The following is a 26,940-nucleotide window of genomic DNA, read 5'->3' as shown; positions in this document are numbered from 1 at the left end:
CTAGTACCCTGTCTTTGAGTTTCAATGGGCAACTAACTGATGGAGGGCGATGGGGGCATCTAATTACCGAAAAACCAGAAACAGACTAACTTTCTGTGTCACAATAGATAGTGAAATAGTTTTATATGTATAAAATACACATTAACCAGTCAATTTTAAAGACTGGCTAGGACTCCCCATCCCACCTTCAGAATCTGGCCTTCTACCTGGTGGCTTATGAGCAGAAATGAGGGAGTGGCAGGGACAGCAGCAGAAGGGTTCAGTGCTGAGCTGAAGAGGTCAGCCCAGCCCCTGCAGGTAGCAGAGCAGGGAAGGAAAACCAGGTTGCAAAACTGAGACCCTGAGGGTGAAACCCAGCAATCGGGGCAGGAAGACAGAGCCATGGCCTAACCCAGGCCAGCTTCATGGTCCTGCTATAGGATGCGGCCTTGTGAGGTGTCAGGCGGCAGCCACACCCAGGGTGGCTTCTGAGCCCGACTTCTGAGCTCCAGCTCCACAGCACCTCCCTGTGCACCTCCCACTCCTTTGCTTCGGGTTCACTGTGAGTTTCAGACTTCTTTCTCCTTCTTTTTAAAAATACTATTATTGATTTCAGAGAGGAAGGAGAGGGAGAGAGAGAGATAGAAACATCAGTGATGAGAGAGAATCATTGATTAGCTACCTTCTACACACCCCATATTAGTGATCGAACCCACAACCCGGGCATGTGCCCTGACTGGGAATCGAACCGTGACCTCCTGGTTCATAGGTTGACTCTCAACCCCTGAGCCACGCCAGCCAGCCAGGCTTCTTTCTCACTCCCCTGATTCACTTCTCCTCTGGCGTTCCAGGCAGCTTTGCCCTTCACTTGTTAATCCCTTCCATAGCCCACGACTGTCTGTCCACAAGTTGAAACCTTTCACTCACTCTTCCTCCCCAGTTCACTGTCTGTCACACCCCCTTTCTGCTGCTCTTTACCTCGGTGACGAGCATGTCCAGGAGGACCACGATGGGGCAGGAGTAAGCGCTGAACAATTACGTTGACAGATGGACGTTTTCTTTCTCTGGCACAGCCGTTAGCTTTTTTGTGGGAAATGGGGTGAGTTGGCTGCGGGGATTTTAACCCCCTGTCCCGCACTCATTGCAGATCGATGAAATCAACGTCTATGGGAACACGGCGCTCCACCTGGCCTGCCACAACGGGCAGGACGCTGTGGTCAACGAGCTGACCGACTACGGTGCCAACGTGAACCAGCCCAACAACGGTGGCTTCACCCCTTTGCATTTTGCTGCTGCCTCCACCCACGGTGCTTTGTGTCTGGAGCTGTTAGTCAACAACGGGGCGGACGTTAACATCCAGGTATGGATGGCACTCTTAGTGTCTCTCTCTCTCTCTCTCTCTCTCTCTCTCTCTCTCTCTCTCTCTCTCTCTCTCTCTCCCTCCCTCTCTCCCTCTCCTGCTCCCTCTCTCCTCCTCCCTTCCTCCCTCCCTCCCTCTAAAATCAATTATAAAAGGAAAAAGAAAGAGTTAGAGAAAAGGAAGGAAGTGGAGGGGAGTGTAGAGTCTTCGTGAAGCAAAGCAGGTCATAACGGAAAAGTAGAATAGCTGAAGAGAATTTCAGAGTTCTAGATCTTGTAAACAGAGACCATCCAAGGCCCTAAGTGGAGGGAAGAGGAAGGTCTTTGGGGGCACTGAAGAGATCGAGGAACTGTAGCCCAAGGTGTGGGAGAGTCGTCGTGTGGGAGTGTGGGGTTGAAGTCGGAGAGTGTGCTGGTGGGAGGCTAACAGGTGGCCAGACCTTCGATGTCCCTAGGCTTGTGGACATTGCCATCCTGGTGTCTGAGGGACATCCTTAAAGCCTCCAAAGAAAGAAAAATTAGTGAAATTAAATGAAGTTTCTCTTTTCACCAACCTCCATTCAATTAATTCAAAGGTTTGCAATCACCTCAGTAAACATGTGACTGATACTCAGTGTGCTTATCCCGGGGCTAGAAGGACACACCCACCTACTGCTCCCAGGTCCCTGACAGTGGCAGTTCCCATTGGCTTCAGCTGTGAATGGAGTATCGGTGTATGGCAGCCTTCTCTTCCCCATAAAACGGACCTGGAGGCATAGTTATTAGATTTAATATTAACTTGTCCTGTGGACTGCTAATCATCAGTAGAATATAGGAAATAGCATTTTTAAAACCCGAGACTTGGGTTTATGTGTTCTCAAACCTATGCCAGTGGGATTTTGAATTAAATCTAGCCTTTCCCCTCCATCTCCCTACATCCACTCTGTCTACATCCTCTTGGTTTCCTCATTCTCTCGGGTCCCCCTTTGCTATTCCAGATGGCTTCTGGGATCATAGATCATCTGACATTTCCGTGGAGCCATTCTGTCTGACTCTGGAGGTAGCTTTCTAATTGAAGTGGTTATCTCTCTCTACCACGTTGCTCCCTGGCTTTCGAAAGTGTTTGTAGATTGCAAGACAGTTTGTATTTGTTTAGATTTTCTAAAGCTTGAGGGAAATCACATATTGAAATATGGCCAATACCCACCCACATGTTCACTTTGTTTTCCTCCATCCTCACAAAACACTAAAAGCAATGTCTTCATGGGCAATGGCAAGAATATTGAAAGAGGAGGAAGGATATGTGCCCTGCGTGCATTTGACAATCCCTCATTTTGCTTAGATTGACCGTGGCTTTGACCTTGTAATATTAGTTTATTTGTGATAAAATAAGACATAATACTTCATACAGCAATCCATCAAAGGTTCATACAGCAGTCCATCGAAGGTTCTTCCATTGACTTAGGAAGCCCTTGGGAGTGTCTGGCTCTATCTGGCCCCCCCCCCCCCCCCCCCCCCCCCCCCCCGCTCAGTGTTGTGCTCTGGAGGCGCTATTGGCCTTTAGTAGGACACTGAGCTGGTGACTCTGGGAGGCAGCATATATACCACAAAGAGCACAAAGCCTGCAGGTTCCCGAGGAGGACAATGTCTGTGTGTTTAGGGAAGGTTTTGTGAGGAGTTGGAGGATGAGGAAGGGCGGCATTAGGAGCGGAAGAAGAGAATGAACAGATTTCTGAGGAAAAGGGTCAAGAAGAGAGAAACTCCCGTAGGCCAAGGATCAATCTTCCTCAGATGGTGCTGAATTCTGCCCCGAAAGAGTATTCATATTTGTCATAAAATATCCTTAATCCTCAATTCGTTTTTCTTCATGATTTATGACTGCACTCTGAGCCAGTAGAAGAGCTTTTTTGCTTAATGAAATAAATCCCCCAAATAAAATTTTCTGAGTCCTCAATCTGATGGGAAAATGCATCTGGAAATCAGAGGGAGCCTAGACATGAAGAATAAGATTTGGAAAAGCAAAGCTGTGAATAAACAGGAACTGCGCATGACCTCTCCTTCGAGTAGGCAGGGGTCTTTCATCTCGGAAGTTCTCAGAACATCAGCAGCCACAGCCAGCCCCCATGTGTACCATGTCTCAGGCAGGGCCCCTCCTCACAGCCCGAGGACTCTGAGTTCCAGCTTGAAAGGCAAGCTACAAAGCAGTGTCCTTTTGACCTTCATTGGTGGTCAAGGGCTTTTTGAAGTTCATACCATATGAACAAAACTGCCCTAAAGTGACTTGTAATGCTTCCTGTCACCTCCCCGTCCCCCTGCCACCCATCTCCCTGTGAGGAAAGGACAGTCAGCAACGGCCTGGGCTCAGTGGTAGACGAACCCGGGAAAAGATCGACAAGGATAAACCTGAATGGGCATCACCGCTGACCATCACGTTGTCCTTTGGGTTTTTCTGACCTTGGTCGGTCAGCCTATTTATTTGTCCCTTTACCAAAGGCACACACACGCCAAGGGGGAGGCGGGTGTGGCGCTGCTGTCCCTGAAATGGACCCTCTTGGTAGACGACACTCTGCAGGCCCATTGCTTCTGCTCCGGCTCACTGGCCGCAGTTTGCTTGGTGACCACCAGATTGGGGGGGGGGACGCCTCGGGGAAGGCTTTAAGCTGTTCTCTAGGCGTGGAAAAGTGCTCAGTTAAATATGTACAAAGATACCATCTAAACACGGAAATACCCATGGCTTTATGTGTTTAATGAATCATGAATTAGTTATGTTTTCATAGTAAATTTGAGAGACAATATTAGAGCAAAATTTAAAGAAATAGCGCCACCTAGGGACAAGTTCATGTCAGTCTGCAACTTCTGTTCTCTCCCTAGGCGTCTTGGACTGTTGTCATGTTTTTATGGGGGGGGTGCTGGGGGGGGTGTTTTAAATCCTTATTCCCAAGTGGTTCCCAGGGGTTTGGTGCTTTAAACTGGCTGCACCTCCGACAGAGGGCCCAGGCTCTGGAGTCGGAGAGCTTTGGGGAGCCTCCTGGGCTGCGCACGCGTGGTCGGGGTGGCCACATATCCTCACTGTTCTGATGGCTGCTGCTTGTCCTACTGTCACCGCCAGGCAGCTCCCACTCTGATGCGCTCCTCCCGTGGCCCAGGCTGTGCGTAGCTCCCTGCTTCCTTTCTGAGGAACAGACGTCAACTCCTCTGTTCAAGCCTGTGGTTCTGCGAGCGGTTCCAGCCCACAGTGGGAAGCAGGGTGCTCTGCAGAACACAAGTGGGGCTCCTGTCGCCCCGATTCCGGCTGGGCAGGCCTGGGTTTGGGCACAGAATTCACATTGATCACAGGCAACCCGACGATCAGGCGCAGGCAGTCCTCGGTTCACTCTGAGAAACACTTCTTTAAGTAATGATTTGTGTCCCGCTGTAGAATTTTTTAAACCAAGAGCCATTTTAAAGGAACAGTATATGGGATGCATCACTAAAATGAACTTGCATTTTAGAAACCACATATTTTAACCTCAGGCTTAAGAAAAGTGTTTTCCCTGAGACTTAGAAAAATAAAATTACATAGTGTGTTTTTTATTATTATTTTTATTATTATTACAATACTTGAATGAAAGAAGGCATTCTGTTGAGGATACCTTTGGTCTAAAATAACTAATAATTTGGGGGGGGGGGGATGTTACTATTTTAAGAAATTCTATGAATGACTATTTCTTAATTAAATGTGTGGGATTTGGGTATTTGGTGTAATGATGATCAGTATATAGATTCTGTGCACTTTTTATGTTTTGGCTTAACCTGTGTCAGGAAATCCCATCACTTATATCTTGAACAATGAAGAGGTGTATGAATTCAGTACACCAGTTTCCAGGTGATGGGTAAAGGGGCAGTTGGCTGGACAGTGGCATGCCTTGATAATGTGAATTCAGCCTTTCTCTTTTGCAGCAGTCAGAAGAGTTTTCCTCTGGAGTTGGAAGGGAGGGATGGTGGAGGATTCTAGGTTCGTCCTGAGAGTTGCAGTGATTTATAGCAGTTTGGGCTTTGCCAGGTCACTCAGGGCCAAGCGAGGTAACACACCGTTTGTCTTTTTTCTTTTTTTTTCATGGACTATAGACAAAAGTTGGAAAGAAAAAAAAGTCCTTGGAGAAAACTTCCTTCAACTAGTAGGTTACAGGAGATGAAAACATTTTGGAGGATTTATTCCATTTGAAACAGAGTCGTTTAAAAACTGTCAGTATAACTAGACATTTTGCATTTCTTCTCTAAAATATTCACTTCTCCCGGCTTCTTTATGATGTGATGTTATGCAGCAACTTCAGGTATAACATACACTTTATCACTCACTTTCAACATTATCTTTTGCCACTTGTCATTTTTTTATTATACTTAAAAAAAATTTAAATGGACATTGTCAGGACATCGCCAGCAGTGTCCGTAGGGATGTCTCGGACCCATGCCCCTGGTCCACTGTTTCTCTCTCCCTTCTTTTTCAGAGTAAAGATGGCAAAAGCCCGCTGCACATGACAGCCGTCCACGGCAGGTTCACACGCTCGCAGACCCTCATTCAGAACGGTAAGAGGCCTCTTCCGCACTCTCCTATTGGAACAGTTTTCTGGTCCCATGAGATGGGCCGTCAGTCGTCTGAACGTGAAAGATGCCGTTTTAGAGTTCATTGCGCTCGGATTTGCAGTTTCCTTTGATGTGCTCTGCTAAAAGCTCTTCCTCAGACGTCACAGTGCCAGCCAGCTCAGGCGGGACGACATACATAAAGCCACTAAGTTTCACAGTCCGTTCCCAGTCAGTCAAAGAGCATATGAGTTCTGAAACTAGACATGATACTAGCATACATTCCTCCATAGGCTCAAGATCCTGCACTTTTACTCAAAAACTGATACAAATAAGTACTATACATTTCCCAGCAGGAAGTCGGAGCTATTTTCAAGTTTCAGAATTCACCATCGTCCCCTAGGGTGAACCGCATTGGGCTGCTTGGGCAAAGGTAGCTAGCGATGAGGTGACCCGGGAAAAAAGCAGGTGAGTAGGTGATGTGAAGAATCCTACCAATCACATGCTTGATAGAGACCTTGGGAAGTCACATGATCAAGCAATCTCCCAGGCTTACAGCAGCAGCCTACGTGAGCCAATGGGCTGGCTCCGCAGCCAGAGTACCTGGGAGGGTCGCTTCACATTGTGGGTGGAGGCCGGCACCTGAGTGGGTTGACCTTCACAGCCCAAGTCTGTTATCTTAGCAAATCTTAGAGACAACTGAAAAACACACACCAAAACCACAACCCCCCCCCCCCCCCACGGGGTTAGCCCAGATTTTAGCTCACGTTCCGGGTGAATCCTGCAGCTCCTCGGCTATCTTTAGCTGACCCACATTTCTCCTGCTCGCAGTTCTGGCATCAATTTTCTTGGACCTGTTTTTCTCTCACCTGTCAGGACTTTGATGACATGCACTTGAATTATTCGTGGCACTGAGTTAGAGCGTAGGCACTCAGGTCGTAAAACCAAACCGTCGTTTGACATTTGGACGGAAGACCAGCCAGGGAAATGATGCTTAGAGAGCAGAATACCTGCAGCAAAGCAAAGGACATGTCTAGCATTTCAGGGAGACGGTCGGGGAAAGGCCGTCCTAACCAGTCCCCACTGAGCCCGGGGAGGGAAAATGAAGATTAACGGCACACACTCGCTCTTTGTAATTGACATACGTGGCCTTGGACATTCACTCTAGTGAGAGGACCGCGCTGGCGGTTTTATTCTGCTGGGCGTGGACAGGGGAGGTGGCAGGACCCTCGTGTCTCTCTTTTGATCAGTTTCCTTGCCCCACTGCATTTCTCAGAAGCAGTGTCCCCGCCTTAAAAATATAAACAAAACTAGGGAGAAATTTGGTATAGTTTATTTTTTAAAAATTAATTCAAATGAACTGGGCCTTAGCTCTGTGTCATAAAAGCTTTGTTCCCTGTTAGAGATACTTCAAGCACCAGTGACCAAACAGACCAGACAGAGTAGTTTCTCACCTTGTAAGCTCTGCCCTCCTCACGAGCGTCCTGTGGGCCAGATGTACGGGCCTTCTCCTTTGAGTCCTGGCCAGACCCACCTGCCCTCTGCTATGCTAGTTGCTTACAACAGTCCCCCCGGCGGGCGGGGCACGGGGGCACGGCGTTGACTTCTCCAAAGCCGTCCCTGAGGACCTGAAGACTTCCACGCCCTCTCTGTACATCCTTGCTAGACGTCTGAGTTGGGACGAGACCTGAAAGAGACCCCATCTCTTGTCCTCTGTGACCAAGGAGCTTTGTTTCAGAGCCTGTCTCATTCTTGGCTGGCCTGCCATCTTGCTTGTGTGTTGGATGGGGTCCAGAGGTCTCAAATGATGGGGACTTAGGGGCTAGAATTTGTAGTCCATCCTATATAATAAAAGGCTAATATGCAAATCGACCAAACAGTGGAACAACCAGTCACTATGACGCACACTGACCACCAGGGGGCAGACACTCAATGCAGGAGCTGCCCCCTGGTGGTCAGTGTGCTCCCATAGGGGGAGCTCTGCTCAGCCAGAAGCCCTGAGCTGGGCTCACAGCTGGCGAGCGCAGCAGTGGTGGCGGGAGCCTCTCCTGCCTCCGCAGCAGCACTAAGGATGTCTGACTGCCGGCTTAGGCCCGCTCCCTCTGAGGAGCGGGCCTAAGCCGGCAGTCAGACATCCCCTGAGGGCTCCTGGACTGCGAGAGGACAGAGGCCGGGTTAAGGGAACTCAGCGAGTGCACAAATTTTGTGCACTGGGCCTAGTTATATATAATTCCAAAGCTACCTTTGGTCTAGTGTTCACACTGTGCTGGGCACTTGGCTTAGATGTGCACACAAATCCTTTCAACCACCCCATGAGGAAGAGCTCCATTTCAAAGATGGGGAGATTGAGGCAGAGAGGGCGTGGCTTTTGCCGGGATATTTGGCAGGTACGTGAAGGCACAGAGGTTGGAACTGAGGCAGTCTAACATCAGAGACTGAATTTAAAAACTATATATTTTTTCTTATTGATTTCAGAGAAGAAGGGAGAGGGAGAGAAAGAGATAGAAACATCAATGAGAGAGAGCCATTGATTGGCTGCCTCCTGCATGCCCCCCACTGGGCATGTGCCCTGACCTGGAATTGAACTGTGACCTCCTGCTTCATAGGTTGACCCCAACTACTGAGCCACGCTGGCCGGGCCAGAGACTGAATTTTTGACCACGATACTTACGTGTTTTCTGGATAAACAAGGACATTAAAGTTGTTTTTGACTTGAATTATATTTAGTCCAGAAGTCGCTTACTTGGAGTGAGCTGTCCCTGAGATAGGGCGATCTCATTCTCCTCCCAGCTGAGAATTCTTTGCGTTCATCCCCCACGTGAGAACTGCGAGTCTCCCGTTTGACCTTTTACAAAGTGTCCTCAGGGAGGAGAATAAGCAGCTCTGTTCTTCCCTCCGGTCGGTTGGCTTCCTTCTGGGAAAGTACGGAGGCTCTCACCCTCACACCCGCAGGGCCAGTGTGCGCCTCCGAGGGGTCACTGGGCCAGGGGGCCTGGGCGCCGGCCCACGTGGGGACAGCGCTGGCTCCTGGACCTGCAAGCAGGCTGCGAGGAGCATGCTGTGTGTGTTTGTTGTTCTGTTCAGTCACTCTGGGCTTGGACTTCCTATGGCATTTCTCTGCTCTCTAGTCAGGGTTATTTCTTCTTTATAATCACTTTGTTTTTCCAGAATTATCCAGCTTCGGTAAGACAGCCATTGATTTTTTTAGTTGGTTAGCAAGACAGCCTCTGCTGTTCAGTCGCCGTTTGCTGTCTGAAGCTCTGTCGTCACAGGCAGAGGGGGAAGGACCTGAACGAAACCCACCAGGGGATCAGGAGGCGCTGAGTCCAGCCGCTGGCCCCAGGCAGCTGCTCAGACGCCTCTCGGTAGGTTGCAAAAGTTCAAAGCAGCTGTTTTCTTCAGGAAGCTGTACAAATACATAGAGTTTGAAAAGCAAGAGTCAAATGCTGGGCTAGGATGAGTCATCGTGAGGTTTTTGACCTTTTGGCTCACTGTTCTTCTGAGGCAACTTGGTGAGCTGAGCGTCCTTGCGTGTGCGATGGAACTAGCTTCAGACGAGTGCGCGAGTGCATTCTTCTAAACTCAGATACTTTTTTTCCTCACTAACGATCCAGGACAGATGACCAGTGTTTAACTTGCAACCTTTAAATGAATAGCAAAGGCATTTAATTTGCATTCCAAGAACATCTTAAAGGTCTTCAGGTAGAAATGGAAAGGTTTGGGTGAATGGAAAATGGAAATTCATTCATCTAGAGGACCTATTTTATTATAAAACATTTCTGGATAACAACTACCCAAATTATGTTTTCTTGAAATGCGCTTTATTTTATTTTTTAATTGTATTTTAAATGACCATAAAAGCGTGCGTGGAAGTATCTATGTTTTTACAGTTTTAAATGGACTTATTAAATGATAGCACAACAACTGGAGGAAACTTTATCGACTCGGCCTCTCTTTTCCGCCCTTTTCAATATGTTTCACTCTCCTTTCTTCTACCCAGTTTTTGGCATCGTTGAGGCTGGTAAACGTGCAGCTCTCACGTTTGTTGAGAAAGGTTTGCCGGCTCTTGGCTGTGAAGGACCTGAGTGGCTCAGTGTGTGTTCAGGGTGAGGTTTCTCTGCAGTCTGGGGGCCTGCCCCCCTCATCTCCCCGACCAGCTCCAGGAGTAGACCTTCCAGGCCGACCTCGGTAGGCCGTTCTTAGACAAGTACATGTACCAGGATTGCTCTGAGGTATCCATGGAGACCAGCTGGCTGCCTGTCCCCAAGATTACATCATGTCATAAAAATGATTGGTCTAAGTTGGATGCTTCTAAATTTGGATCATAGTAAACAATCTGTTAAGTCCCTAGAAGATCCTATCTAATTTTATTTTCTTATTTTAACTGATTATAAAATTAGGACATGCTCATTGTCAAAGTTAAATCACAAGATTGCCCATGATATTCACCAATATGTCTCCCCACCGCCATCCCAAGAATTCCTATTGACAGTTTGGTGACACTTCCAGATTTTTCTCTGTATTTAAGAATGTATATGTATGCACAGTATAAAGATATATAATCATTACTTTTATTTTTACAGAAATGATTATAGTTGATATGAATAACTGGTTTTTAAAAATAAGTACTGTACCACAGTTAGAAAGATTTGATGTGCAGATATTTTCACGTTGATTTCTTTATTGCCAGGATGTGGGTAAAGCCTTTCTAACTACAACTTAAAATCTAAGTACAATGAAAGATTGGTACATTACAAAAATATTTTTTAGGGTGACACACCAAAGACAAATGAAATTCCAGGGGGGAAATGTTTGCAACATGTATTACTGATAAATGGCTAATCTCTTAAATATTTTAAGAGCCCTGAAAATCAAGGGATAAAAGAACCCCCTTACACACACACACACACACACACACACACACACACACACTTAGAAAAATGGGCAAAAGGCAATGACAAATAGTTCATAGGAAAAGCTAAACAAATGGTTCTTCAATATATGACTAGATGCTCAACTTTCCTGATAAGAGAAAGTCAAGTGAAAACTACACTGAGCTGCCAGTTCTCACCCATCACATGACCGTACTCATAGCTTGACAAGGCTGTGGGGTAAAGGCACACATACCTTGCTGCAGAAATTGCAAAATTGCATAGGGCCTAACGAGGCAAATTTAGCAAATCTAACAAAACCACACTTTCTTTTACCCTGTCACCTAGAAATCCCCTTTCTAGGAATGTACCCGGATGATATACCCAACAAATACGAAGCCATAGGTTATTCACTACAGCGTTCTTGATAATAGCAAGAATAATATTTACAACCTAAATGCTCATCCATACGAGACGGGGGCAGTGAACGGGTACATCCGGGCAATGGAAACCCGAAAGCTGTACGGAGACAAGGAAGATCCCCAAGAAGTGGTCTCTAGAGGTGAATTCCAGGAGGTATTAAGTGAAAAGGAAAAGAGCCGCGTGTGAAAGAGCCTGGTGCTTATTTTTGCGGAGAAACACAGGAAACATAAACCCAAACCAGCGCAGGTGACTTCTACAGGATGTGGTTGAGGATGAAGTGGAAGGGATAGAAGTGAGAGTGGGGCTTTGTACAAATCGAACTGTGACTTTTGAAACATGCACTAAGTACGTTGTTGTGCATGCATCCATTTTTAGAACTTTCTCAGATGCGCCATCCAGTAACGGAGTAACTTGACCTTACGTGTCTGCTGAGGAGATGGAGGGGGGGATGCGCATCAACTCGGGGGTGTTCTTGACACAGTGTGTAGCCTGAATCTAGTAATAAGGAAATCATCAGGCCATTCCAGAATGCAACACTCTACGGACACCTGGCTTGGCCTCCCAAAGTATCAGTGACACGAGAGACTAAAAATAAATAAAAGGCAAGAAGATTTTTGTAGATTAAAGGAAAATAAAGAGGCAGGACAACCAAATGCTGTCAGAATTTTAGATCGGATCCTGGAATTTTAAAAAATCGCTCTTAAGCACATTTTCGGTATAATTGGAGAAATTGGAACATGCGCTGTTTATTACATAAAATTATATCAATGTTAAATTTCTTGGGTATAATGATGGAATTATGGATGTGTAGGAACGTGTCTTTGTTCTTAGTGGTGAAATGTCACATGTCTAACTGATTTTTAAGTGGTTCCTCAAATGCATGAAAAAACAGGCTAATCATATTGACATACACGTATATAAAAAGCGGAAAAAGAAATGTAGTAAAAGAAAAAGTTGGGGAAAAAGACAAAATACAAAGGAAATACTATATTATTATGGACTGCAGATGATGAATGTGATAGTGTTTAAAAATATATTTTCAGTTCAGTTCATGCTTTTACTTATTTTACTCATCATATTTTAAATTAGACAACCAAACTACATAAAATATTTTCCTGGACTCTCTATTCGCCTTGGTTCTTTAGCTTTAGTATAAGGCCTACATAGATCTTTACTTCAGCAGGTACAGTAGAAAATGAGTATGTCTTCAGAATTACATTGAATAGGATTTGATTATATTGTCCATTCAGAGCAGGGATCTGATTGTAAGATGTTAGGCCCTCATATGACAATATGGAAAGCTTTTTTAGAAGCATTTCTAACAGACCTCCCTCCATGCAGCTTTGCTAATCCCCCTCCTTCAGATGGAAAAGTCTTCCTCTACTTCGGGGGAGAGATGCACAGAGTAGGGAAGAAATCAACATCCGGTCACCACGAGTGACTGGCGGGAAGGTAGCATCAGATGAGCCCGGGTCCTTACGTTATCTCCTGTGTTAAAAAATCTTTTCCAGGAGGAGAAATCGACTGCGTGGATAAGGATGGCAACACTCCTCTCCATGTGGCTGCAAGATACGGCCACGAGCTTTTGATTAACACCCTAATCACCAGCGGAGCGGACACAGCCAAGTAGGTGACTGCCAAATGCGGTGGAATGATTGCCACACGTGGGAATACTGCCAAAGGGGTTCTGCCGTGCGGTAGATAGGCCCGTTTATCCAGCTTCAGGTGGATCTGTACCGTTATGCTAAGGACAAATTAAATTTGAATGAAATTAAGTGACTTTTAATGACAGATGTAAGGAAGAACCAAATTAATTTTTTCAGCCACATCAATAAGAGGCCTATTCCAGTGGTTTTAATTAAGGAGACTTGAGCTTCCTTCCTAACTTTGCATTGTAATACTCTGCTGTTCTCTCCCATGTTCCATGTCAGTTCAGCAGGGAAAATGAATCATATGTGGGCAAATTTAGAATTTATTCAGGATGCTTGCTTAATCTTAATTATGTATTATAGGGTCCAATTGAGTAAATGTGCTACATAGGGAGGGGGAGCTGACCTCATTTCACACTTCACTTCAAACAAGGATGTATAGGGCATCTGGACCAGCTGGCACAAGGCCAGGCGCTGTGGGGAATTTCAGAAGTTAATGGTTGGTACCTTCAAGGAGGTCATGACTGTGTTGGAGGCCCAAGGCCTGCCCAAGACAAAGAACCATGCAAGTTAGCATATAATGAAGTTCCAAATGAAGCAGCACGTAGGTGGCAGGCTGTTTGGTGTAGACAGTATGCCCTAGAGTGTGGACAGGAAGGGGAGAGTGCCCGTGTGGCCAGCTGCTCAGAACAGCCTTCAGGCAATGAGGTTTAGGTAGACAGAGGGTGGCAGACCCCAAGCGGAGAGGAACGCAGGAACAAAAGATGAAAAGGGTACAGTTCTGGGAAGAGTTTGGGCTCAAAGAGTGTGTGTGGGGATGCCATGCTCTGCCCAGAGGCAGCGCCATGTCCCAGGCGGGGCCCAGGCTGTCACTGCCCAGGCTCCCGGCCAAGCTGCTTTGCTTGTGAGCTGTGTGGCCTTGAGCCCATTGCTCAATCTCTCTGTGCTTTGGTTGCTTCATTTGAAAAGTGGGAGTAATAATAGTACTTACCCATTGGTTTGTTTATAAGGATGAAAGGACTTAATTACTAGTAAAGCTCTCTGGAATAGGTTAAGAGCTGTATGGATTATATACATACATCTGCTAAGGTTATGAAACAAGATAATCCATGTAATTTGTGCCTATCACAAAATAAGCTATCCTTAAATGTTAACTATTATTTGTTAGTAATATGTAGTAGAACCAGATTACAGAGGGCCTTAGATACTTGAATCAAGAGTGTAGCCTTGATCACAGAGACCGTGGGTAACAATAACAATTTTCAGGGGCAGAACAATATGAGGGCAGCGTATTGTTAGGAATCTTATTTTACTTGACAGTTTTGTACAATAGGATAAAAAGCCTTGCTTGAGCATGAGCCAAATATAAATGGCCTGGGGAGGTGGGGTGGGTTTCAGAACAGTTACCTGCTTGGCGATATCCCGAATGCTGCTGCAGTTAAGACAGAAAAAGAAGTGAGCACAGTTGGTCAGGAGGAAGAGAAATGAAAACCCTAGAGATAAGCGCCCCAAACCCAAAAAAGTTAGAGAAGAAAACCAAAGGGCTCTGACACCCCATAAAGGGACACGAGCCCTGAGTCCAACTTCAGACCATGCTCTAGAGCTCAGAGAGGTAAGAAAGAGCGACGCCATCATCTTTATTTTTTGGATGAGAGAACTGCTTTGTCCTTGCTGAAGACCAAACAGCCAGCAAATAGCAAGACTAAACTCAAACTCAAAGTTTCTGACCCCGTCGCCTCCCTTAACCGCATTTGGGTATTTCTGACATCATTTGCTCACTATAATTCACTTAATATAGATTCATGTTGCTATGAAAAAAGCTCCTAGATTTATTGAATTTCGAGTCCCTTCTGCAGTTGCCTTGGCGGGACCAGACCAAATGATTTTGCGGGCCCCGTTCCCCACCCCCGACTAAGGGAAGGTTCTAGAAAAGACTAGATGTGGGAGGGATAGCCATGTCTCTCTGATGCCAAGGCGAACACTTGAAAGAATTGATATTCCAATGGTGCAGAAGTCCTTTGCTCATTCTGGAGAGCTGTCTGCAAATTGTTCTGGCCTCATTTATCCTGAAGTAACTGGGTAGGAGACGCCAGCTTACAGCTGAATTAGAAATAGCTAATACAAATGCGTTCCATTAATTTTATGTCTGGTCAAATAAATGGAGCCATTTAGCTGGAATTGGTCTCCTCTTTCCTGCCACGTACACATTGTTAAGTTTGGTGTTAGCTGACACCCTCAGTGATTGGCCTTCCTGGATGTCGGCCTGATGATGTAAGAGTGGTCCTTCTTATTTGACCTCTAAGACAGTCGACTCCTCATTTTCTGCTAAAGGTTTTACAGTCCTTCCTTTATGAGCAGGCTTGTTGAATAGCAGTAAAGGAGGAATTTTATTTTGAAATGCACGAATCATTTCTGAAGTGATTCAGAGATTCTGAATTCTACTTTTATGTTCTTTCCAATGTCGGCCTAATATTTAGTTTTCCTATTTGAACCATAGCAGCATATTCAAGTTCAAATGCCAGTAGAACTTGAGTCCAAATTAATGCTTTCGAAACCTACACTGAGGTAGTGACTTTTTATTAACTATGGAATAAAAAACATAAACCAAACAGTATTTTTGCTAGACATTTTAGGAGTAGTTCTCCCTCCCTTATCTTTTCAGGTTTATAAGTAACAGCAAAAAAAGAGAGAGGTAATTTAGCTAATGTAGAGTGGAATGAATTATCTAAAGACAGTGGTGGTAAGTGGTATGGTTGATTGGAAATATTGATCATTAAGATTATAAAATATAATCCTATTAAGCAATCCTGTTGCTATCATGTTATCACTTACACTTTTTATGTTTTCTTATAGAGTTTGATGCTATTTTCATCAATTCATTTGCTTGTATTATTTTATATAAATATATATCTTTGAGTTTCTTTATAAAATAAATCCTAATATTATAGAAGATACATAATACATTATATATTGTACACATATACATTGTGTTATATATATAAATATATCATGAATATAGTATATAATATAAAATCTTAACATATTTATATATGTATATAAAATGAAGAAGTCTCAAAGAAATCTTGAGCAATCCAATCCCGGATTTCATGTTTCTTCAGGAACTTAAAACCACCCTAGAAAATATTCTACCCATCTTCCTCTTGGAAATGTCCAGAGATATTTAATCATATATTTTTGCCTCAACTGCCCAAAATAAATTAAACTGTTAGCTAAAACCTCATAGCTGACAGTTCCATGTAGTTAGAAGCTTTTAAAACATGCCATCCAGGAGAAGAAATTGCCGTGTCTCACTGGCATCACGAGGGAGCAATAGAAACAGCAGCACAGACAGGAAGCTCTCCCCTCCTCCAACGCGTTCTTCCTCTCTGTGAGCATCCAGGTTGTCGCTGATGCAATTGCTTTGCAGAGTTTTTTTGTAAACGATGAGAGAGGCAATTACAAGCAGTGCTCCTGCGCATGACGCTGCCCGGACGACGGGCAAATTGCATGCCTTGATGGATGCCAGCTATTATAGACCCTGGGCTGCAAATCTCCATGTAGGGAAAAGAAAGGGACGGAGGGAAGGCCGAGCAAAAACACTCATCAATAGAGAGAAGCGTTCATGGACAGAGAGGGGGCTCGTTGCTGGCAGACTCCGATTTCGCAGACACTCTGAATACCATGAGAGATCTGTGAATACGGATATACGTTCACACATCCACACACATCAGAATAACTTTTGAGATAGCACATGAAGCTCCTGTATCCAACACTTAACCAAATTCAAATCGTGTCTTTTATGATGCATAGAATCTGAAAACAGGCCACTAGTCCCAGAGAGGAATCTTAGGTAATGTACCCACAGTGTAAATAGATGCCCTCGCTTGTGCTATGCAGAGGGCTTCCAAAGTCTGAAATCTACTATTTGAGTAAAATGAGATGTAATGAGCAACGATCACTCACAATATCAGTGCTTGTAAGTGCACAGGATCTTCCCCATGATGCTGTTCACTGTGAACTACAGCTCAGCACACGGCTGGGGTCCTGGTTCGAGGAGAGGTGATGGGAGGAGGAGGATTTAACCTGGAGGCAGAAGGCGCTGCCGTCTGAAGCTGCCTGTCCCCCAGGGGCGCATCCCGGGGACTGTGCTGTGGTGGGAGAATCTGTCTGAGAGTGCTTTACAGATTCTTTCTGGAACATGGTCAGGGAACGTCTGCTAGGTTTTTGAAATAGACGCCAGATCAGGTTTGTTACTCCCAGCGGCGCTTCTGTGGCTGGATCCTGATGTGGGCTCGTGAGCAGGATAAAGGCCTATTAGGAAGATGGAGTTTTACCTGCAAAAGGCAAACAGTTTTTATTCTCACCGAAAATGGTATTTTCAAGAATACAGCCATTATTAACTTTTAGTGAAGTGCTTGGTACATGGTAGGTCAATAATAACTATTTGTTTATTTTTCTTTTTATTGATTTCAGAGAGGAAGGGAAAGGGAGAGAGAGATAGAAACATCAATGATGAGGGAGAATCATTGATCGCTGCCTCGTGCACGCCCCTCACTGGGGATGGAGCCTGCAACCCTGGCATGTGCCCTTGACCGGAATTGATCCTGGGACCCTTCAGTCCACAGGCTAATTAATGCTCTATCTACTGAGCCAAACTGGCTAAAGCTAAATATTTGCTTATTAATTCAAGGAATAAAGCAGGTTGCATTCGAAGTTGAGAGTTTGTCTTAGCTCTAGCACAGCGGTTCTCAACCTGTGGGTCGCGACCCCTTTGGGGGTCAAACAACCCTTTCACAGGGGTCGCCTAAGACCATCGGAAAACACATATATAATTACATATTGTTTTTGTGATTAATCACTATGCTTTAATTATGTTCAATTTGTAACAATGAAAATACATCCTGCATATCAGATATTTACATGACGATTCATAACAGTAGCAAAATTACAGTTATGAAGTAGCAATGAAAATAATTTTATGGTTGGGGGCCACCACAACATGAGGAAAGGGTCGCGGCATTAGGAAGGTTGAGAACCACTGCTCTAGCACTTACTATAGTGTCTCATACTTAGAAAGTGTTGAACAGATGAATGAATGAATGAATTAATGAGATATAAAATTGCTAACCTGAAAGAAAAAAGAAAAGGAAGTTAATTTTAAATGTAAAGAGTCATATAATGTTTATGTGAAACATTTTCTTCACATTATTAGGGGCTTTTACTTCTGATTTAGGTCCAGGACTTTATTACTTTAAGGTAGAAAATGAGTGCATCATACTTCTCGAGTGGAAGAATTGCACTACTATTTCAGCCAAGAGTCCCGGAGCCAGGTGTGTGGGCTTGACTTTGCGCAGAGAACACCTAGAAAGGTCATTGTCCTCTGCATGGACCCTGAGAGCTGTTCCCGTGAGCTGCTCTGTTTCTTTCCTCCTCAGGTGTGGGATCCATAGCATGTTCCCCTTACACTTAGCTGCCCTGAACGCTCACTCCGACTGCTGCCGGAAGCTGTTGTCGTCGGGTGAGTTACCTCCATCGCCAGCGAGGAGGCTGGATGTGTCCTGAGTGAGCCACGTGGCTTCCCGTGTCTGCTCAGAGCTGCCTGTGCTTCATGTCATTCATGCATCACCTGCTCTGGGCAGCTCCCAGAAAACCTGGGCATTGCCGCTGCTGGAATGTCACCATTGCTGTCCCTGAATGAGAGTTTTGTCTGTTTATTAAGTTAGAGCTTGGGGGATCCAGAGTCAGAGACAGGCGGCAGTGGCCACAGCTCACAGCGCGTTTGTCATAAATGGAGAAAACTTCTTTCAAGCTTAAAATGGTAGCTTAGCATTTAATACTTTTCAGCAAAGGAAAGCGGCCAAATCTCCACCCTGCCCCCATTTTTTTTTGACAGTAGAAAATGTCATATGACCTTTCCACTCCGTGGGCTCTGAAAAATCACCGTGGCTGAGCCCCTCCAATTAGGTCTCATTTTTATTTCTTTAGTTATTTTTAATGTGGGCCTATTAGGAACCAAGAAATCCCTTCTGGTTTGGAGCCTTGCTAATCTTTCTTCTCACTGCTTCTGCCAACCTCCATGTATTCAAAGGCCATGGAGATCTGCAAGGCAAAGATTGTTTATGAATTAATTCAGCAGATATTCCAGAAGCATTTGACCCCTTTAAGTACTTTACCTGTGGTGGATCCTGCTCCCACTGCTTTTGGCATGTCTAAAAAGCATCCCTGCATGAGAGCACGTTTCCCAAACCTCAGACCGAGTGGCAGCTGATGACACGTTAAGAAACTCTATGCCGGCATGTTGGGATCCCTCCTGTACCTTCCGTGTTTTCTCCGTGTGTCCTGTCCGCCCAGCTATCGCCCTCCTTGCCTCCCATGGGTTTCCATCAGTGTCTATCCTGGGGTTGAAATACGGGGCTGTGGCTCACCCAGAGCTGAATGTGAAAATAAATTCTTCTTGACTTCCCGGTTCTTCCTATAAAATTGCCACGCTTGAGCGGTTTCCCATTGGTTTGTTTCCATGCCAACCTCTTTCTGACTACAGTTGCTTTGCATTCTGGTTTTTCTACTAACTGATTTTTCTGTCTCTGCAATGTTTCTTGTGGTTTAACTAGGACAAAAGTATAGCATAGTGTCCTTGTGTAGTAATGAGCACGTGCTGTCTGCAGGCTTTGAAATAGACACCCCAGATAAATTCGGAAGAACGTGCCTTCATGCCGCTGCTGCAGGAGGGTGAGTAGTGAGCAGTTTCAGCCGTGACTTCCTTTTCTTAAGGACGAATGCCTCTCACTGGACGCCGGTGGCCTGCCACTCAAAGGCCGTCTCCTTAGTGACCTGGGTCAGAGCTGTTTCTACCAGCACCGAGTATCGCTGGGTTGCATTTCCAGATTTACTTGCGTTATTGTCCTTCCGGGGAAAAATTTTAGCCCAGCTCATCTAGAAATAGTTTTTCTTTGGTTTTATTCTCTCTTTCTCCTCATTTTCTTTCCTTTCCGTTTTTTTTTTTTAATTATAGATGTTTACCCTATAGAATATGCATATCCTTGGTACTCCCTACACTGAAAGAAAATGATTTGATCGAGGGAATCCAAGATTGAGTTCATTTACAGACACTTTTGTCCTTATTTTTAAGTCTTTGTAGCAGTTAAATGTGAACAACGCTTAAGAAAACCCAAAGGATAAGAAAGAAGTTTAACCCTTGCCTTTTTTTCTATTGTAAAGATAATTTTTCACCAGATATACTCTTTTTGATATCAGTGGTTAGAGTAAGGCTCTCATCAGTATATTTTGATGTGTGACCACACGTCAGCCAAACCTGGCCTTTCTCAGATGGCTTTGTTTGGGTAAGATGTTGGTTCTTTTTTCTTTTTTTAAAATATGTTTTATTGATTTTTTTTACAGAGAGGAAGGGAGAGGGATAGAGAGTTAGAAACATCGATGAGAGAGAAACATCGATCAGCTGCCTCCTGCACACCCCAAACTGGGGATGTGCCCACAACCCAGGTACATCCCCTTGACCGGAATCAAACCTGGGACCTTTTAGTCCGCAGGCCGACGCTCTATCCACTGAGCCAAACCGGTTAGGGCAAGATGTTGGTTTTTAATCAATTTCCTAATCCTTGAGAACCAACAACTCCTCTCCTTTTGCCTGTATATTAGAAGTGGGTTGACTGAAGCTATAGGGCCCCTTATTTGCGTGGTCTCCTTCTGAAATCTGAAATCTAGTCTTATATCCATAATTTTGTATTATTATTTTTATTTAAAAATCTTGATTATTGAAAGTATTGCATATGTCCCCTTTCTTCCCCGTTGACCCCTTCTAGCCCCCGCCTTCCCCCACCCCAGGCCTTCACCACACTATTGTCTGTGTGAAGACCCTCCTTTTCCCCACCTCATTCCCCCAGATCACGTGGGCTCCATGAGCCACACACCTGGGATCTGTCTGCCTCTGAGCCTCTGGCTTCATGCAGAAAGGACAGGTGCTTATATCAGCAGGCAGGCTACCCCAGCCTAGAGTGGTCTCGAAAGTTCTCATGTTTTATGGCTGAAACAGCCTGTTCTCTGAGAAAGGTGGCTATGACGGGTGGCTGTGGGGTGGGGAGAGCCCTCCTCAGGCTTATCATGAACGAGATCATTTTTCTTAGTTAAATGATAATAAAACAGTAAATCCCAGCCACTTCTTAGTATTCTAAGTTTAGGACAATGATGGATGATTCGATAGGAAAATTCACTTCGGTGGGTCCTTCGCTCTCCACTAAACATGATTTATTGCTGCTGCGAATGACAAAGGAGCGTTGGAAGATCGCTGCGCTCCCCGACATCATTCTCGGCCGTGGTTCTGCACATTCACTTCCCGAGACCACAAAGGCGGGGAAATGCAGCCGTTTCATTTTCTATTAGGGAAGGTCTGGGTCAGAAATGGTGGTCATGGCGAGTTCATTCTGCCATGATGAAAGGTGATGCTCTCCAGTCTGGCTCTTGTTTAAAGGTGACATGACCCTAGGTTTAGAGGGCTGTTTCCCACACTCTAGATGGTTTTGAAAGAGCATTTTAGGGTACATGACGAGACCATCACTGACAGGTTTAATCACATAATAACCATTAAATGCCATCGTCATGGAATTGAAAATGTTTCATCAAGCTCTTTCTCGTATTGATCATTTAGCTTTGAAAAAATAATTGTAGGAACCGTAGGTCCTTAATATGGCTTTGCCATGTGTTCAGGTTGTTGCTAGAATCTAAAGCTGGAGCTGTGGTTTCCCGCCACTGCACTCTGCAGAACACAGGTCTTCCTGCAGCGAGCTCCGCAGGTCGCCGCCACCCCTGATTGATGTTTTCTGTCTTTCCAGTAACGTGGAATGTATAAAACTCTTGCAGAGCAGTGGAGCGGATTTCCACAAAAAGGACAAGTGTGGGAGGTATGTAAACAGGGAACTCTGCTTCCGTTGCCTAAATGACAGCAGCAGGGAGCAGTCCATCTGGAAGCCATGTGATGCTGTCATGTGATGCTGTCATGTGATGATGGGATGGTTGGAAGAGTCCATCCTCGGAAGGAAGTCCTTCTTGTAGCGAAACGCCAACAAAGCAACAAAAACATAAGCAATCCAACATGTAAAATATTTATAACTTCCCTTTTTTGGACTAAAAAGGAGTAAATCAAGTGGTCAAAGAGCCCATAAATTGCCTACAAAATATAAAATAGTTGGACTTGAAAATTGATAAATGGTACTTGACAAAAAAAGTTACTCCATTTCTAGCAATTTGTTCGGCTAGTATCCCCTGATACTAGCAATACCAGATGGACTGTAAAATAATTGAGGACTAAAAATAAGAAGTGATATAAACCTTATATTCCTGCTCTGTGGTATGCTTTACAAGTGGCCGTATTTTCTAAATGTTACTCGCTTGGCTTCTCATAGTAACTCCATGAGGTACATGGAGATGCTCATTATCCTTCTTAATTAATGAGAAAACTGAGCCCAGAGAAACTAAACCAGTTGTGCACGTGCATAGGATTTCAGAGCTCGAGTGGACCTGAGGTCCTTGTAGCCAGAAGGACGACTCCCGGGCCTGGAGGGGGGATGTGGTTGGGGCTGGCCTGCACATCTGTCCAGACCAGAACCCGGGGCTCCGGATTCCACATGTATCGCTCTTCCTATTAGCCGTATAGTTCAGTGGGGAAGGTGAGACGACACCAACAGCTAACATCAAGGCAGCACAGGATGCGAGTTCCAGAGAGGCCAGGCAGGTGCTCAGCCATCTCAGACAGAAGAGAGAGGACTTCCGGTGGAGTGGGGTTTTCATGGGTGGAATGCTGCTCCCTGCTGCATTCCAGGGACGAGAGGAACTTGGCACAGTGGAGGGGAGTGTGAGCATGACAGGGACAACCTCAGGTCATTTCGTTTGGCTCATCTAGGGGAGAGAGAGACACTCCATGAAGGTAGGTCAGGACCAACTTGGGGAGGTCTTCAGCTTCATGCGGGGGCTTGTCAGGGGGGAGGATCAGAAGTTTTAGGACGGGATTGTCAGATGTGGGTATCGGACCTTAGAGAGCCGAGTTCTTCATCCGGAACAACTAGAAAGTCAATGGACGTTGGATTCGAGATAGGAGGCTAAGAGGGATGGCACTGCAGTGTTTCATCCGGGCAGCGACATCGACCTGCACCAGGAGAGGCGCGGGGAGTGGGAAGGCAGGTCTGCGGGTGGACGGCCTTGTCTGAAGCCACTGTTTCTGTAGCCTCACTTGCAATTACCGTCACAGAAGGCACCGCCCCTGGCCTCGGGGCTCTGGGGGACGAAGAGCTCTCCACACCCGTAGGAACCCTGCCTTCATGGGCCTGTGTGCCGCCTGAGGGAGGTCACACCTTGCCACCTGTCTTCCAGGACCCCTTTGCACTATGCAGCTGCGAACTGCCACTTCCACTGCATCGAGGTCTTAGTGACCACGGGGGCCAACGTGAACGAGACCGATGACTGGGGCCGGACAGCTCTGCACTACGCCGCGGCTTCCGACATGGACAGAAAGTAAGGGCAGCCTTGTCCCTGTGTCCCCTGGGGCCAGGGGTGGGGGCGGCTGGCTAGTTTCCTTCATTCTGCCTCACGGATGCTGGGGTGCGGCATCTCGCTCACCCAGATCAAGGAGTTAGAGACGCTTCGTACCCACCCCACCACCCCCTACCCTCCACCCCCCGCCGCTCCCCATTCTGCTCTCTTGATGTGTGATGATTTCATGTCACCGCACAATCACGTCTCTGTGTTTTGGGTGGAATGCCAAGGGGAGCTGTCAAGCCCAGGTTGTCAGCCCATTCAAAAATCTGTTGTCATTTATTTTTGTCATCTGCTGCCGTTTTCATTACCACCCCTCAAATGCTTCATCTGCGGTAAAACTTACATGTGCTGATATGTGCGTCCTGTGTGGAAAATAGCCACCCACGCGTCAGCCCCGTAGCCTCAGATGCAGTGTCATGTGTGAAGCAGGCACTGCTGTCCCACGCGGGTGTGGACGCCCTTCCAGGAGCTGGCGGGGAGGAAGTCTTGCCCTGGCCGTGGTAGGAGTCTGGGTGGCTGGGAATGGGAAGCAGGATCAGGTGACCCGGTTCGGGGGCAAAGACAGAGAGGTGCCCGTGATGTCTGACCTCGCTCTCACAGACTTAAGGGCCAGGGCCTCCTCCGGGGGAACAGCTTTTAGGGCCTTGTCTGCTGCCTCGGGCTGTGGGACTGCCTGGGTCAGTGCTGGAGAGCGTTGGAGAGAAGCATGCGTAACACACAGGGTGTCCCCCCAGAATGCATTTGCACTCTGAGTGACTATAAAATCAGTGTGTATTAACATACAGTTCATTTTTCAAAATTTAAAAAAATCTAGGGAAGTGAATAATTTTTTTCTGTCAACGCCTGTGTTCAAACTGATGACCGTTCTGGCCCAGGCACTGCTGATAACGCGAGGCCCTGGGATCGCAGGCATCAAGGATCATTTTGTCCCGTATCTGTGCGCCCTCAGTTCATCCACGGATGCTGGTTTTGTACTGCAAACTTTATCTTTTATGTTTCTCCATTAAAAAATAAGTCTACTGGCACTTGAGGATAAATTTTCTTTGTTCATAGCTTAGTCTGGCTCCACCCATTATTTCAAACCAGTTAAACCCGAAAAGGAGTGAAAATTAAGTGAATTATCAGCTCTTAAAGTGTGTATACCTTTTTTGGGGGGACACCCTGTAGATCCTCAATGAAAACTCTGTAGTACTTATTTCTTTGGGTTGGGAGGAAAATCATTGAGCTTTAAATAGCACCAAAATCATTAGCAAGTTGGCCATTAAAACACTAATTGTAGTTTTCTTTCTTTCCCTCACGCCGAGAAGTAAGACCACCTTAGGAAATGCCCACGAAAACTCAGAGGAACTCGAAAGTGCCCGCGAGGCGAAGGAGAAAGAGGCTGCCCTGTAAGTTACTTCCCTGAGTCGCCATGGGGCCAGCCTGGCTATTGGGGGTTTTCACTTGGGATCTTGAGGAGGTGATGTGGGCTTGTCCTTAATGAAGAAGAAACTGTTCTTTTAATAAATCCTTCAGCCGGGCTGCTTTCACCCAGGGCACTCTTTCTAAAATGGTGAGCTTGGGCACAGCCATGGCTGTGATTGGTCAGCGACTTTTGGAACCAGATGTGTCTGAAATATCACTTCTGACTCTGCCAGGTATCGGGTGCCTCGGGCGACACCTTGACATTCCTCCCAGGGCCGTAGGCTCTCCTGTAGGGCCCGCGGATAACTGCTTAGCCGATTCTATAAATAAATGCGTTGAGATTTCAGTGGGAAATACACCCATTGTACTCTCCTCTTCATCCCCAACACTCACATCAGCACACACACAGCCCCCTGCCCTCAGCTGCTGCTCCTGCCCCTCCTCCCCCCTGCCTCTGCCCGGCTATTCCTGTGATGGGGTGGGGTGCCTGTCTCCCCAGGGCTGTTGATTCCTGGGGAGCCCTAATGCTTTGTCCCTGGGAGCCCTTCCTGCACAACAGGTCACAGTGACAAGCTTGTGCTGCCCAGCGCGGTGACCAGCACACAGCTGGTGATCAGGAAGCAGTTGTTGAATAGGTGAGCAAACGAATGAACAGTGCCCACACTCTGGTCTCGGGACCCAGTGGATGTAGTGCCCCAAGTCTGCACACACACACAGCCCTTGGCTTGCTTGCTCTCTTTTCCACTCTAGGGCCTTCCTCCCGCCCGGTGGCTCCCCGTCCCCCCCCCCCCCCCCCCCGCTCCGCTGTCAGGACCCAGGCCTAGAGTTAAGTTGTCTACAGGAAGTCGAGGGATGTAGTTAGAGGGTGGCTCAGGTGCAGGTTCAGGGACATAACTTTGTTACTGGGTGGCAACGGGAAGCACTGCTGAGTGTAAAGCAGACTGGCCAGGTTTTACTCTAATTCTCCACAATTTAAATAATCATATTAAAGCCCGGCCGGCGTGGCTCAGTGGTTGAGCATTAACCTATGAACCAGGAGGTCACGGTTCGATTCCTCGTCAGGGCACATGCCGGGTTGCGGGCTCAATCCCCAGTGGGGGACATGCAGGAGGCAGCAAATCTATGATTCTCTCTCATTGTTGGTGTTTCTATCTCTCTCTCCCTTCCTCTCTGAAATCAATAAAAATATATTTTAAAAATGATCACATTAAAGACTGGAATTTTAAGCCATCTCAGCAAATGCTCCTTCTCTAGGAAATGCAGGCTTGCCCAGGCCAGAGCAGTCGGCTTACAGCTGATGGAGAGGGAGGGGCGGGAGGGGCAGGGACGGGGAAGGTGGCCACCCACTGCCCAACTGCTGCCCGAGAGCCCTTTTATGCAAAGAGGCTACTCTCGGCCCCCCCCCCCCCCCCCGGTCCAGATACACCCCTGGCCTAATGTGCATCTCTTGATGTTGCAGCTTAGGTGCCAGAACTGCCCTGGGAGGAGAAAAGATAAGTGTTTCCAGTTAAAACTAGTTAATCACTGTCCCATAAAAAACAACACGGAGAATTTTCAAATTCTGTCCAACTGTTGTTATTTCAGTAGCACTGTTGGTTGTATAGGTCAGGTATATTCTGGATTGAATAACTCTTTGGGAGCAACTCCAAGTGTTTTCCAAATTTTATATTCAATTGGTCAACAGATTTTCAGCAGCTGGGGGTTGTGCATCCATAGAATGCCATTCCTATCGAATGTTTTATACGAAGAGCCAAGTTCGGTTTACAGTGAGTCACACCTGCGGTCCTGCCCATGGGCATTTTATTACCCAAATAAGGGAGGACTTCCTTATAAGGTACATGTCACCAGAGGCAGTATGACGTCAGGGCCCCAAGAATAGCTTGACTTATTATTATGGAGTATTTTTATGGATAAATCATGTGACATGGAGGTATTTGGTTTAAAAATGTATGTCTCTCATCAATTTTTTCTAGAAATTAAAATATCATTTTAAACAGTCTCTGTATGTGATCTATTTTTCTCTTTGTGGCATTTGCCAAAAAGATAGGTAAATGTCACTTGAAAGCTCTTCTGTGCACTATAGAAATTTTCCTTTGGGAGTTCTTATTTAAAGTATAGGCTTTGGAATCTTACAATTTTAATTTGATATGAAATTGAATCAGCTTGGTTTT

At 46.0% G+C, this 26,940-nt stretch overlaps 1 protein-coding gene across 6 annotated transcripts in view; it reads left to right on the top strand.

Annotated features, from left to right (window-relative positions):
* Positions 1-26,940, top strand: part of ANKRD44 (ankyrin repeat domain 44) — a 229,537-nt gene that overhangs the window by 138,199 nt on the left and 64,398 nt on the right. For 3 of the 6 annotated variants that reach the window (XM_059702637.1, XM_059702635.1, XM_059702634.1), the window contains exons 8-15: positions 1,127-1,339; positions 5,805-5,883; positions 12,683-12,797; positions 18,256-18,338; positions 19,486-19,549; positions 21,667-21,735; positions 23,201-23,341; positions 24,673-24,753. In XM_059702637.1, coding sequence (XP_059558620.1) covers positions 1,127-1,339; positions 5,805-5,883; positions 12,683-12,797; positions 18,256-18,338; positions 19,486-19,549; positions 21,667-21,735; positions 23,201-23,341; positions 24,673-24,753 — 845 coding nt within the window. Of the gene's footprint in view, positions 1-1,126; positions 1,340-5,804; positions 5,884-12,682; positions 12,798-18,255; positions 18,339-19,431; positions 19,550-21,666; positions 21,736-23,200; positions 23,342-24,672; positions 24,754-26,940 lie in introns of all 6 variants that reach the window. The other 3 variants (XM_059702636.1, XM_059702633.1, XM_059702632.1) reach the window with 1 other exon arrangement.

Source organism: Myotis daubentonii, chromosome 7 (genome assembly GCF_963259705.1).
Source record: "Myotis daubentonii chromosome 7, mMyoDau2.1, whole genome shotgun sequence".
In the NCBI taxonomy this organism is placed as follows: Eukaryota; Metazoa; Chordata; class Mammalia; order Chiroptera; family Vespertilionidae; genus Myotis; species Myotis daubentonii.
The sequence above is the reverse complement of the archived record's forward strand: the minus strand, read 5'-3'. Positions and strand labels throughout refer to the sequence as shown.